The sequence below is a fragment of the Mercenaria mercenaria genome, chromosome 17 (assembly GCF_021730395.1).
Source record: "Mercenaria mercenaria strain notata chromosome 17, MADL_Memer_1, whole genome shotgun sequence".
NCBI lineage: Eukaryota > Metazoa > Mollusca > Bivalvia > Venerida > Veneridae > Mercenaria > Mercenaria mercenaria.
In genome coordinates this window covers 11680204-11695922 of record NC_069377.1, presented here as the reverse complement: position 1 = coordinate 11695922, position 15719 = coordinate 11680204, and the positions used below count along the sequence as shown (strand labels likewise).

At 34.1% G+C, this 15719-nt stretch overlaps 1 protein-coding gene across 1 annotated transcript in view; it reads right to left on the bottom strand.

Moving 5' to 3' along the window:
* Positions 1-11222, bottom strand: part of LOC123536221 (uncharacterized) — a 31416-nt gene extending 20194 nt beyond the window's left edge. Inside the window, exons 1-2 of the mRNA XM_053529032.1 lie at positions 10926-11222; positions 2525-2698 (exon numbers count right to left, since the gene is read on the bottom strand). Of these exons, the coding sequence (XP_053385007.1) occupies positions 2525-2698; positions 10926-10995 (244 nt within the window). The 5' untranslated portion in view covers positions 10996-11222. The remainder of the gene's footprint in view (positions 1-2524; positions 2699-10925) is intronic.
* Positions 11223-15719: the final 4497 nt, after the last annotated feature.

The window sequence follows — 15719 nt, the reverse complement described above, 5'->3', positions numbered from 1 at the left end:
TCTACACATTAGCGTTAATTCTGTCTTTAAGCAGTATATTCTACATGAAATGTAGTTTCGGTGATTTTTATTATACTTATTGATAATATATTGAAATAAATTGAAGTACATTTAATAAACATCGTGTACAGGCGGCTAGTATTCATTGCTGAACTTGACCGTATTTCGGACATTTTTTTTCGAATATGTCTGTATGTTATGGAAGGACACTTATGCGGATTTATGAATTCGCGATGCACCCGATTCGCGAAAAATAGCGGAAATTAAAACATCGCGAATAATACCAGATTTACTGTATGAGATTGATTTGTATTTTTAATAATCATGAATACAGTAGAAAAAAAACGTAAAAGGTAAGTTTAAATTTCATGGAATCATATAGCACAGCAAACACAGCCAGAGACACAGACCGCCAAATAGAAACACTCATGCACACACGCAAACACCAGTACACAAACTGACAGCGAGGACAAAACGAATGGATATGTGTTTATTGGGCATCCTTTGTTCAAAAATATGTGTGCAAAGTGTATTTTCTGTTTAAATGTCAGCCATTTTTGTTACAGCGATACATTTCGCTCACTTAATCCTTACAGCATACGATCATACGTCCTTCCCCCTGGTTATATTGATTTGTCATGTTTGCAATTAAATCTATCAATCTATATCCAAGTCTAGATACGGAAATACCATATAGCAATTTACGCAGTTTGAATTTGCGTTTGCAAATACAGTAACTAGAAAAAGGTTACGTTTCGCACGAGAAAACTTAAAATATTTGCAATGTGTGGGTAGATACATGTCAAAATTCGGATGCAGAAGTCATGCATTAAATTAAACATTGACAAAGATTTCAAAAACGATAACAAAAAAAAAAAAAACTAATACATCCTTAATGTGTGCATTAACGTTCCATTCATTGCCTAAGAAGTATGCAATCTTTACATTGTAGGGGATATTAAATAATAAATAATGATAATAACAGCTTTTCACACGGTTCGAATATGCGATTTGTTCACATGTATATTTGGGATTAGGTTAGAGTTTAGATGCAGTTATAGTACGGAATCCTGTTTCCGCCATCAACTTTTCGACTACACGAACGGGCAAAATGCACTTCCGCCGAGAAATTTCTAACTTTTGCCTGTTTCCTAGCTACCGGCTTGTGCACACATGTCACGTGCAGTATTATTTTGTATAACGGTTCCTTTTGTCCCTATCACGCGTTCGACAGAATACCAAAGGAAGATAAAAATACACTGACATGGGAATATCCGGACCCGGCATGAATCATACCTGGTAACTATCAGTTCCGTGAACATAAATTTAAAACGAAGTCTTAGATGTACACCAAAATATCAAGTAATAAAATCTCTTAAAGATTGACTACAAACATTTTGTTTAGAACTATAACATTTGATTTGTGTATCAAAGGATTATATTCATTTTTCTGCCGCAGTAATGTTTTAGCATTTCGACAAATATTATTAATGTTCTCAAATTTAAAAAAAAAAAAAAACGTTTGTTTAAGAATTGAAGCTGTAACTACAAATAAGAAATCAGCGTAAGCCCGGTGAATACGACTTTTGGCTAGAACGCACTTTACCGATACGCATTTCATGTTTCAGTAAAAGGATTGTTTGTATTTCTATGTCGTATAGGAGAGCATTTTCTCGAAATCATTCATTTATTTCAAGAATTTCATGAAATAATATCTTTGTTTTATCATTATTGGAATTTGATATCATATATCCACAAATATAAACAGAAACTGAATTTAAATTAATGGAAGTTTACGTAATAAGTATAAAACGTCGTTATTTTAACTGGGAGTAGGGGAAGCGCACCGGTAAATAGAACGAAATCTAAGTCGGTGACCCCCATTTTTCTTTTACGGAATCGATAGCGACTGAAATTTTGCACGCTTGTTCAAATTTATTCAAAAAACTATCTGGCAGTTTCTTAAATATGGCGTCTTTACGCAAAATTTTGGGTGAAGCTCGACGTCAGTTTTGCGTCATAAATCGTTTGCCTCCGATGTGACGTCGAAATAAACTTGACAAATTATATATCATTGGAGAGATGATTTTAATACAAACTTGAAAATAAAGAATTTTTGCCGTATTTTTGTTGTATATAAAAACGCTACTTAAAAAACCGGCCAAGTACGTCATTTTGCGCTCTGCTGAAAAATGACGTTAGTGGTCAAGTTTGAAGATTTACAGCTGCAAAATGGAGAATAACAAAAAACTGAAAAAAAAAAAATACCAGTCAATCGAAAATATCGTCAACTTTAATTTGGTAAAATTTCATAACAGTCCGTTGAAAATTGTTAGGTGGCGCATATTACCTTAAAAGACTTATATCATCCACCTAACGAAGAAAACGCGAAGGACTTCATGAATTCATGTACTAGATGGTAACCATAAAACCTGTATAATATTAGATTGAAAAAAATTCCTTGCATGCATGTGAAAACAGTTATAGAATCGTCTCTTTTGATACATTTACTTGATATACATACCGATACACAGGGGCGGATCGTTTGACCATTTTGAAGTGAAGCACACCGCTCGCTCCATGCCATACAACTGGAAGCCATCGTTACACCAAAATTCTGCCACAGAATTTCCGGAACGTAGTCTGTAGTCTCCATTTTTTATGTCTAGGCTTCTTGTAGAGCAAAATCCCCTTTTAACTGAAAATATATGAGCCGTGCCATGAGAAAACCAACATAGTGGCTTTGCGACCAGCATGGATCCAGACCAGCCTGCGCATCCACGCAGTTTGGTCAGGCTCCATGCTGTTCGCTTTCAAAGCCTAATGGAATTAGAGAAACTAATAGCGAACAGCATGTATCCTGACCAGACTGCGCGAATGCGCAGGCTGGTCTGGATCCATGCTGGTCGCAAAGCCACTATGTTGGTTTTCTCATGGCACGGCTCAATTATCAAGATATGATCAATTTACAAGACACCGCCTGCTTCGTATTAATATGCACACAGCTTAATTTCGTCATTAATATTGTTTTCATCATCTTATCATGAAAATTTGTATCTTCAGATTTAAAATGATAAAAGCTAATTAAAGAATTTACGCATTCAATCATAAATTTCAGCATTGTTTTCTTTCAATCCAGACAGGAATTTCCCGTGGTTTTGTCGGTGCTGGAAGATGACTCACGTGCTGAAATTCATGAAAGAATGCGTAAATTCATACGTTGCTATAATAAAATAGTGCCTAAAAGAAAAGCGTTTGTTTTTATCTTATTTCTTCTATAGATTGAAGAATACGATATGCAAGAAGAAGAATCTATCACTAGTTGAAGGCGCGGAAGGAAATATCAGGCTGGCTCTCGGGTAACTGTTTTGCGGTAACTCGACAGAGCGTCGTGTTAACTATCGCTTAAACAGTTACCTTCGAACCAAATACTCAACCAGTGACAGTTTCTTATATCAGTATAATTATTGATGGCAAATAGCCATTTGATAAGGGGTGAAGTACATCATTTTTTTTTGCAATGGAATGAAAAGTTTTCTACAATCAACTGATAAAAAAACAGGGTGACCAACATATGTGACTTTTTGGTAGCGTACAAACGGAGAAAATGTCCCGATTCAGTTTGGTGAAGTGTTCGAGGAAAGTACTGAGAACTGTTCGTAGAAAAGCACTCATTTTGCGAAAATATGTCAAGTAATAAGGAGAATATAAGTAAATTGTTACATGAATCGAGACATTTTGTTTCGTGTGTACCGTAATCAAAAGCCGCGTTGGCAACCCTGATGAAATGGGCTAATATTATAAATGTGCGATCGCTGTTGCAAGTCTCTTAACACATTGCGGCTTGTCATATTGTATTTACTTGTATATGCAAAACTGTAATCGTTTGAAATTAAAATCCTAATTTTAAAAATCTATTCTGCAGTCAGGGATGAAACAAAGTATAGCCAACTGAAATAGAAGAATTTACTCATACAATTACTCTCCAAACTATTCAATATGACTTTCAACTGTTAGTCACCAAGCACGATAGGGACAAGAGATACGCAATTATTATTGAACATCAGATATATACAAACTTAACATAAGCATATGTGAAAAAACACCTCAAGGGCATCTGAAAGCTTACAGTCTTGTATAACAATTCTCATGAAGCAGATATCCACTTACATTGGAACTCGATGCCCTCGCCGCCTCACCTCACCACCCCCTCATACGTGCGCATGAGTATTAAATAAAGGGGAATCACATACCAATTAAATAAAGTAATTCATTATCTCATGAAATTGACTGACTACAACGCGTACAAATCAATTATAAAAATGACCATCATAAGTGTTAATTTGGGTAACAAATGATGACTAATTAGATGTACTAAAACGCACAGTTAATGAGTCACCATGTACGTAATATTTACTTATAGTACATTTAGATATTTGCAAAGTGTAATCCTGTTACGTAGATTACAACGCAGAGCAAGATATTTAGAAGTATGGTCCATTTTAAGTAGATGGGAACTCAGTGTAACCTTAATACATCTAAGCATGAAAACAGATCAAATTTCAAGCACCACTGGATAACATAAGGAGGCCAGTTCCGGTTTATTTTGTCTTAATTGATGTTCTGCAAGGCTCCTTATTAGAAATACCCCTGCAGGTTTCAAGTGTGCTAAATAATATAAGAACTATAATGCGTAGGTTTTAGCAATCTTCTGCTCTCTATTTTTTTTTACAAGTAGGAAGACATATAACGTACATGGAGAAGCTGTCGCTTCTAGAGACCAGGGATTTGTTTTTCGTAAGAGTATATAGAGGGATAAAGTCAGTAATTCGGTCGAAAATGTGCTTCTACACCATGTGCTTCCGTGGTGTAGTCGAAAGAAGTCCATAGTAAATATATATCCTAATTTTTCCATTTATTTTGCGCAATTCGTGTAGAACAAGTGCTTCGATCACACTTTTTCACTTCTAGAATACATTCTGCATGAAATGAGACGGTTTTCATGTTCGTACATCCCACATGGGAAGTTTTGCAGATCGAAACCGGAAGTTTATTGTACGGACAAGAGCAAATATGCGCCATTTTTAGGGTAGCAGACAACAATTGACTGGCATTTCTTTAGGAACGATTTGAATTACTGACCTTCAACCTAGAACAAAGTACACTGAAATGTATTTAACACTCCCCTTTCAATGTCTGGCAGCTACTTGACATATACGGTATACGATTTCTGTCAAATAACTGAATTTATGAAAAAGTTGTAGCATTTCACACGTCCAGTAGGCAGTGTCCATTATTTCCATTATTACTTAAGTCCGTGTTTTATTTGTTTGTTTTGGGTTTAACGCTGTTTTAATAGTATTTCTGTTATGTAATGACGGGCAATTAACCTAACCAGTGGATTTTGTACCAGCTCTGTTCATCGCAAGTAACCGCCAACTTTCCCACATGAATTAGAGGTGGTGACTAATAATTTCAGACTCAGATATTTACGGAGAACATACGCCTCGCCCAAGGATAGAACTGAAGAATCTTCCAGTTGAGCTAAGCGGGCGGGCGGGCTTTAAAGTTTCAATTCCTGGGATAAAGAAAATTTGATATGGGAAGAAGAACTAGGGAACTGGAAGGCGTTTATAACCTAAGTAGCACTGAAAAATAACGTTTAAGACCGCAACAGAATAACTGTTTTCTTTCGTATTTTCCATGATGGTAATTATATATGATTTGCATGAAAAGATTGAGAAATAAAAGTATCTCGTTATAAATTAACAGTGACATATATAAGACCAAGACAATGTGCGTGCTTAAGACAATGCGGTTAATGTCTAAATATTTCATTGAATGAATGTAGAAGCATGCTCTGTACTTGAGTTAGACCACACTTTGTTTCTACAGGGTAAACTAGTTATTTATTTATGTTTTAAAACAATACTGGAAAGAGATTGTCTGAAAAAGCGTGCAGACGAAGTTGTGAACAACATTACTTAATTCAGAGAGGGTTGTGATCTTGTAATATAGCTGCATTATACTAGTATTATCAGAATGATTTTCACGAAGTTGATGTGGGAGGAAAAAAGAAGGTCCCTAGGTTGTAGCAGGTCTTTAAGAACCCGCGTAAGCGGTCACTAACATTAAAGAGCCAAAATGCCTTAAACAGCCAGTCAGCTAACTTCTCAAACTGACATTTTGTCCTAATTTCAACTTATCTTAATTAAAGCCCTCTACAGACGGTAGGTTTTTGTTGTACAACACTAATTATCTCAAAGATGTACAATTTTTAAAATTGTACATTTTTCACATACAGACAGTATTCCATTCCAATATAAATCACAGAGATTTACCTAGTAAACATAGTGCATCAGGTACTGAAAAGAATGTAACCATTAATAATAAAAAATGATATTCACTTTTTTATGTCCCATGAATTTGATTACGCATGACACAAATAAGCCACGCCATGAGAAAACCAACATAGTGGCTTTGCGACCAGCAAGGATGCAGACCAGCCTGTGCATCCGCGCAGTCTTGTCAGGTTCAATGATGTTTGATTTCAAAGTCTATTGCAATTAGAGAAACCGTTAGCGAACAGCATGGAGCAGACTGCGCGGAAGCTGGTTGGAAACGCACTATCTTGGTTTTCACATGGCGCAGCTCAAATCATTTAACTTTTCAGTGTCATCCTTTTTCCATTATGCATTAGAAGCCATTTTATATTCAGATTTGTGTTTATTTTTGGGGCAGTTGTTTCTGGAATTTCATTCACTTGCCTCTTATCAACTAATTATTTACCAATTTGTTGCTTGTCAACGTGGGTGGTACGTAAAGGCAAAAGTTACGAAATAGAACATGTCCTAATCTGTAAGTCAAGACTTAAGATTTACGAAATTAAGGAATAGCATCATACACACGATAATATTTGGCTGTACATCTTGAATTTAATTGGTGTTGTACAACAAAAACCTACCGTCTGTAGAGGGCAATTAAACAGCCACCATCCTTGAGCAGTCAGAGTGTGTCCCTCCCTTGACGGGCTGTTTAATACAGGTTTAGCTGTACATGTGAACTGTTTTTCCGCATGCTTTATAGTATGTAAATACATTGTTCATCATTTCTCAAATTTAATGTACTTATTCATAAACTGATGCCGGGGCATCGCATTATTCTCTATGAATGTCATTTTTGCATTTGAAATAGTTCGAAGAAACTTTAGAAATGTAAAACAAACAATAGGGATGTTATGTACACCTCTGAATTTTATCACAGACACCTGATTTCATAGAAACGTCAGCAAACGAATCATAACGCGCACTCTGACTTGGTATAACAATATTATATAATGATATCCTGAAATGAAAAAGCTAGCTAACAACTCCAAGGGATCTCGCATGTATATTATTTAAAAGACTTAAACGTTTTGTTTTTTTTTTGTAAAAAAATACTACATACATTACTGATATATTTCATATTATCTAGAATAAATTACAGATGGAATTCCTCGAGGTATATAGTTATACGGCGTTATTTCAAAAGTTAAATCGTACTCATACCGTTTTTTCTTAAGAAATAATAAAGTGACCACGTTCAGACGTTTTCTTACAATTATGGATAATGAGTTCCTATGACATTCGGTGTCATAGCATGGCTTAGTACTGGTTTCTAGGTTGTGAAATATTTCATTCCCTGAAAGCTAAAAGGAAGTGACCATAAGTATGATTAGGATTATTCATGTACTTTATACCGTTTTTTCTTAAGAAATAATAAAGAGACCTTTTCTATAACGAGTTCGTATGACATCCGGTTTCACAGTATGGCTTAGCCCTGGTTTCTGGGTAGTGAAATATTTCATTCGCTGAAAGCTTGAAGGAAGTGACCACAAATTATCATTAGGATTACGCATGCACTTTATACCGTTTTTCTTAAGAAATAATAAAGTGACCCTTTTCGTATCGACAAGTTGAGAAGTTTACTTACGATTATGGATAATGATTTCCTATGATATCCGGTGTCATAGCATGGCTTAGTACTTGTTTCTAGGTAGTGGAATATTTCATTCGCTGAAACCTTGGAGGAAGTGACCACAAGTAGGATTAGGATTTATGCTTTGTACTTATAACTATTTTCGTTAACGAAATGATAAAGATGGTTAGTTTGTTTTAAGGCATTACACCGATTCAGTTTAAAAATAATGTAATCCTGTACAATACGGTTATCAGACATTGGCTTAAGTACTTAGGTAGTGGAATATTTCATTCGCTGAAAGCGTGACGGAAGTGACCACAAAAAATGATTAGTATTATGCATGTACTTTATACCGTTTTCCTAAAGAAATAATAAAGTGACCTTTTCTGTAATGAGTTCCTATGACATTCGGTTTCAGAGCATGGCTTAGTACTCGTTTTTAGGTAGTGGAGTATTTCATTCGCTGAAAGCTTGAAGGAAGTGACCGCAAATTATCATTAGGACTATGCACGTACTTTATACCGTTTTTCTTTAGAAATAATAAAGTGACCCTTTTCGTATCGACAAGTTGAGACGTTTACAATTATGGATAATGATTTCCTATGATATCCGGTGTCATAGCATGGCTTAGTACTTGTATATTGGTAGTGGAATATTTCATTCGCTGAAAGCTTGGAGGAAGTGACCGCAAGATATGATTAGGATTATGCATGCACTTTATGTACTTATAACTATCTATTCGCATTAACTCTGTCCCACAAATATTTGATACATTTCTTAGACTGGTTAGTTTTGTTTTAAAGGCATACCAAGCCTGCATTGCATGTTTAAAAATATGTACATATGTTACAAATATAGTTTATGTAAAATAACAGTAACAAATTTATTTGCATTAAAAGTACTATAGAATGCATATGCAATAATGTTTGAAATAGTACACACTAAATACATGTATATCTAAATACCATAAATGTTTGTTACCACTAAAAAGGTTTTTATTTTAATAACCGACTGATACTTATTGACATCAAAATTTGATGAATGTTGCTTTACAAACAAAACTAATTTATAAGTTTAGTAGAGTTTTCAACATTTTATGAGGATTTTTCTACATAACAAGTTAATATCTAATGACAAAAAAATTAGTAAAAGATGGACATAGCGCTTTTTTTTAACAACGTTATTCTACGTATTGGTCACCGATTATTCTTACCAGTAATCCGTGCAACACTATTTCAAACAGAGTAACTGGTAAGTTCCTTATACCATTTAGATACCAATAAAACTTTAACTTTTGAAGAATTCTTCGGAAGCGAAAAATGCAGTCAATCAAAAAGCCAAGTCCGTGTGATGAAAGATAATGAAAGTGTAAATCCTCTCATGCACATCCCCAACTCATCCCTTCGAACGGAAATTCAAGACTGAAGATTTTACAAAAATGAGTTGATACCAGTACGCAGAAGAATAAAATGTACTTCTGAGAACTGTCAGGAAACCTCCTCCGCCCATGTCTGCCAAGCCTGATAACACTGATTGATATATATATAAACAGTTGTCTGTTATTCGGTTTATCATGAAACTCATATAACCTGTCCAGAACAACATATGTCCTCATTTCTTATTTCGTAAAATTTGACTTCTAAAGCAAAAAGTACATTAACTTAGATTTTACGGATTTGAAAATTCATCCAAACTTGAAACATCTGGACAAAAAACAGATCTGGTGCGCCTGTGATATATATTACAGATATATATATATACCGAATTCAAGCGATTTGAATGTCTAATGTAAAAACTAAAGTCAGTAAATATCGGAGGTCATTAATTTTGATATGACCTGATATCGAAACAAAATATCAGACCTTTGGTATCAGGCACTTTGCATAGTAGTTGCTTGATAAATTACAACATGCTCATTTTTTTTCAGAACCTAACTGAAATCAATTTGATATAGTTGTTGTGACGAAAAAAAAAAAAACAATTCTAGAGAAAACAACATAAAAGGGGATCAAAATATGTGATTTGTAAAAAGGCTTTTGCTCTACCGAGAGCTAAAACATTAATTGAAATTAGAAAGAATCTGACTTTTTAGAGAGACTGTTAACAGAGGATATACTGTAGTGGAGTTATAATGATTTGACATTATTAATATGCAAAAATAGAGTTAAACCTGTCGGTTGAGACCACCCTTAGGAAATGAAAAAAACCTTTATTGACAGGTGGCCTCTTAACACAGATATTTTACACCTTGTATTTGCAGATCAGAAATTAATGGCCCCAATAAACAGGTTTTACAGTAGAGGTCCTTATAAAGGGGTGACAATTAATAAGGCACAATTTAAAACATCCGCATTTTTGCTGCCTTCAATTGAGTAGACACGCGTATGGATAAATTACTTATTGGCAAACTGCTTCTTAATGGTGCGTTCTTCATGATTCCCCAAAAATTCAGTAAGAACCTGGTTCTTATTTCGTAATTTTGAACTGATAGGTTTAATTGGGAAGGTCATGATAGGACCACAATCAAGTGATAAAGACAATTTATTTATCAGACTCATTTACACCCACTTTATTGCGTTGTACTTTACAGGAATGCAGTGGCATACTGATATTAAAGGTAATTCACACTTATCTTACCAGTGAAGACATAAATTTGTTTGACAACAGCAATTTCATGGTCAATAAGAAAGGTCAGATTTCTTCACCCCCACAGTAGGTAAGACATTTTGATAACCGGGCTTCGCCTGGTTATCAGAACCTCTTACCTATACGAACCTGGTTCCTACTGAATTTTGGGGGAATTATGAACAACGCACCATTAAGAAGCAGTTTGCCAATAAATCACGGAGAACCTGTGTCTTATCACTATAAATGCAGGAAATCGAGACGTGCTGTGTATACATATCAGCGATACAAAGCATTTGAACTTGATAATTACTCATTTGTGCAAAAAGTAGAAAACTTACCTCTGACTGATCCACCTATTTGAATTGATACACACAAGACAAGCATACATCTTACAAACAATGCCACCATTGTTTCCCGTTTGAACAGTTAATTAACGTACGTTTGTTTACTGTCATGCAACGAAAATGTCCGTATAATAGTTATCACTGCGCATCTGCAATATGTGCTACATAAAAAGTATCTACACTTGTTTATGATCCCTTGCCAACACTACGTAAGACTAAGAGAAACCTCGCACGGTTTAAACAACAAATACTGTACAAAACACAAGTAGACAACATTCTACTATACTCGACTTCGATCATTACATCAAGTATATACAACAGTGAAATCACATGATCAAAATTGGCGATTTCCGCACCGGGCCGCAATTAGTCAATGCGACGTTGTAAGATTTATCAATAACAAGAAAAGAAAAACAAAAGAGTCCTCAATCTTATATAGATACATCTACTCTTAATAGGTAGATAAAATGATAATCAAAGTGATTGTCAAAGAAGAAAAAGGCCGCCTTAAGACACACTTGTGAAGATCTAACAACATTGAGTGAGAAATTAACTTGAGTGAAAAATGTAAAGGATTAATGAACTGTCATAATTTTTTTACATTACTTGAAAGATTACCGTCATTAATCTAATGATACGGGACAAAAATGTATTTGAAACCAAATGGAGACAGGTGATACTGAATTTGAAAATTCCGCAAAAGAGCGTTGATACTAGTACGAAATAAATGAATAAAAGTAAATAAAATAGATAAAAGAGAAATGTCAGAGGAGAGTAACGTGTTTTCTATCATTGCCAGATATTTACGACATCATCCGAAATATACAGGTACACTCTGGTAAAACCGGTTCAACAACCTCATGACTTTCAGTCTAAATACACTACAGGATATACAAGGAAATTCATTGATGCAAGCATCAAGACGCCGCCAAGTGTTGTGTCTGAAGTACATTTATTGCAATATGAGAAATCACCTAATCATTACTTTATTAGTCTGACTGGCTACAAGTTATCAACATTAGCACATAAAACAATATATGTTATAAACTGTTTAAAACATAAAGAATAAACATGATAGAAAAGTTTTACCATGACATTAACATTGCGAGTAGGCGGTCCCTTTACATACAAAATTAAAGTAATTATTTCACTAACTAAGGTCACCTCCTGTGAAAAGTTCTTATATGCAGGAGCGTGTGTATGAAGTTTCACAAAAAATGCAGTTTGTTGGGAAATGAGGAAATGTCGAAATTATTTCAAACTTGTGGTTCACAGAAACCATTATTTTTATTATCATGTAATGTAATGAGTGTGTTCTATTTACTGATGAAGTTTTATGGACCTTTGTCACCTACATTATAGATTTTAGAATGCAGATTATATACAGCAATTTACTGTTTCCGTTGCCAAAAACAACCAAATATTTTGTCCAAGAAAAGAATGATATAACATAAATTATCTCTATATTGCCCCTATTCACAAAGCATGAATCTTTCTTATATACTTTTGAATATCATAGAATTCATTTTTTTTCCGGACGAACGATAAACTTGAAGTCCTCATTGAACTGTAAGGTTACTGGGAGTATGTCAGTGTCTAGATTCAAATCTAATATTACAAGAAATTTAGCAAGCATAATAACCCACTGCTAAAGTGTAGAAAATATTTCAATGAAAATGTTTCTTTTTTGTTTGTTTTTTTTTTTGTCAAGAATGGGCAAATACAAAAACTATCTATTAATTTAAAAAGAAAAAAGAAAAAAATGAAGCAAGTAACAAGATATAATAAAACCAGAGCAACTGACTAGTCATGCATATAAGATCAATGAACATATAAATTCAACAAGGAATTCTATTTTAAAGTCACTGATGCTTTGATAAGTTATGGTCCCATGGCTTTTGATATTTCGATCTAACCACATTTAAAGAAGTATTAACTTGTCACTGACAAATTCAGCCAAATGCTCTTTAGCCTATTGCACACCTTAGTTGACAGTGTATATCTGTAAACAATGAGTAGATCTATATGACACATAAGCAAAAAAATAAAAAATAAAAAAATAAAAACAGAGAGAAAAAAAACAAACAAACAAAAAAACAAAAAAACAAATAGAAATAGGAATTTGCAAAAGTGTGCGCATTCTGAAATTACATCACTGTACCTATCAACAAAGAAAATAAGACAAAAGGTTAAAAATAAGTTAACAGCGGCACTTCCTTCGTTCATTTCAACATATCTATGCTTATTGATTCCTTTATTTACTTTGTAAATACGTTTTTTTCCAAGGAATTTTTATGCAGGCAAATTGTAATTTTCCACAATTTTTTTTTAAATATTCTCTTCGAAGTTTACTGCAAGATTATTGTAAAATACACGAACGCTCCCTTGTCCAGGCGATTCACGCGTTGCAGTTGCGGTGTGTTGTATTTATAGAAAATGAGATAGGTAAGTAGGTCATGCTAAGAATAGAAATAGAAAACTTGACTTACAGAGTAACCTCCCTTATCAATAAATCGGATCAACATTTTTGACGAAATTGTAAATAAAAAAATATGTTCTGCTCTACAAATAAGGAGAGGAAAGACAGATAGCATTGTTTTAAATCACATAATAAGTTGCATTACATACATTTTTATGTTTTCTTTTTGCCATTTATTTGTTTATTCACTAAAATGTATTGTGCAATATCGTTGATCCTTTTACAAACTATTCACTGTGTTCAGTTTATCACTCCGAAACTATTCATTACCATCTTTACAGGGTCCGAAATAAAAGTGTATCCCATATACTCGACACCGCCTTCAGGGCGGCGTCGAATAAAATAAGCATTTTAATAACAGCTTAATGTCGCTGTAAAATAGTTAGTTACTTATTTTTTAAACAATGGAAACCGTCCGTAAAATTTCATTACATTTTCATTTAAGCAAACTTAATGTTGTTGCTTTTTGTACATTCAACAAATGCGATACAACTTAGTCTAGTAAAATATCGATCTCAGGAAACTAAATGGTTTAAAATGCGTACATGTATCTAATATCACTCCGGGAGAACTACGTTACAACGTTAGCAATGTCTCAACGATATAATGTGACAACATCTCAACGAGGTTGGTTACGGTATCGCTCAGTATGACACGGCTGATATTATTTTCATATAATTATAATAATTACTTTGATTACATTTACTTGTGTCTTTGCATGAACATGTATCCAGATTCTAAAAATAATCGCATAAATTGATTGAAACATTTAGATTTTGAAAACATACAGTATTGATTATCGGCGTACGCATGTATCAGTTTTTACATGTTCTTGTGTGCACACGTACTATTTCGTACGTGCCAATGTATAAGCTATTTTGAGCCCATTTAGTAACATTAACGAAGGCTTTTACGTCACTCCGAGACGATTAAAGATATTAAGGCGACTTTTAAGATTTTTGCGGTGATGGAAGGCCCCAGGTGTCCCTCTGAACATTATTTCAAATACGGACGGGCACCTTGGTAGAGCAAACGACCTACTGCAAGCCGACTGGATGGCTTTCTTACATGAGAATTCCATACCCAAAGCTAAATTTTAAGCACATGGTTGACAGCGACCATTGGCCTCGGAGGCCTTTCACGTAATAACTTACTATGGGCGCATAGAATATGCAATGCCATTTTAAATGATGTTTGTAAAATTCATACGAAATCCTATTTGAGATCTTGAAGACCATTCATTAACTCTATACGAATATCTTTTTAAATGATATCTATTGCAACAAAACAAAATCTTTTCACAAGAAGTAATGGAAAAATGTAAAACTGTACGGGATTTTAATAAAATCACATGATCTAATTAACTGTGAATTTAGAAAAAGCGAGGGGATAAAACGGACGTAGTAACATAGCATAATGCTCAAATAAATACTTGAGTCACTGCGAACATAGATTGGAGGAAATAAATAAATAATAATTTAATGAGATTGCTGAAAAGCAAGTTTTGTTTTGCTTTTAGAGAAAGGAACGCAGTTAACTGCAAATTTGTCTGAGATTAAAATAAATGCTTATCTTTGCATGACTTTCAATTTAAAGAAAGGAAAAGGGCGATTCAGTAAAACGCGAAAGTAAAAGAGATTGGAGTTACTGCACGATTTTCATTAATTGAGTTTGAAAAAAAATATATAAAGGTAATGCAATAAGTTGCGTAAGTATGGCGGATCTTAGTAAATGCACAAGTTTCGTGAATTTAAAAAGGAAATTGGGAGGCGAAAACAACGCGAAATAATGAATCAGTAAATGCGCGTGTTTAACAATACGAAGGAGAAAGAAATGATGATCAAAAGGTAAATTTCTTGCAGTTTATGATAGACCTTGGATCGTTTTTCCATCCTGAGTAGGTGCTATCAAATGTTTAAATGTAATGAAAGGCCCATTACACAAAACATAAAAATGTGGGCCTATAGAAAAAAATATATTCACTATGACCGTGTACTGAAAAGAGAAGCTGACAGGAAAGCACATCCTGTTGTTTATTTTTTCTTTATAGTTTTTCTACGTTTTAGCTGGTTTTCATAGAAACATTCTGCTGCTGATTCTAGGAATCCTGTGTTCTGTAAACATCAAAGGTAACCAACTGAATATAAATACTTATAAATTAATTACATTGACCTCTTTTATTCTGCAAACGTATCCGGTTCATAATATGAAACATACTCTTCCACTAAAGCTTAAAAAGAATATTTTACTGTGCTGTATAAGAGGCACAATAACCTACTTGTTACTAGACTAGCTATTAGTCTGATAAT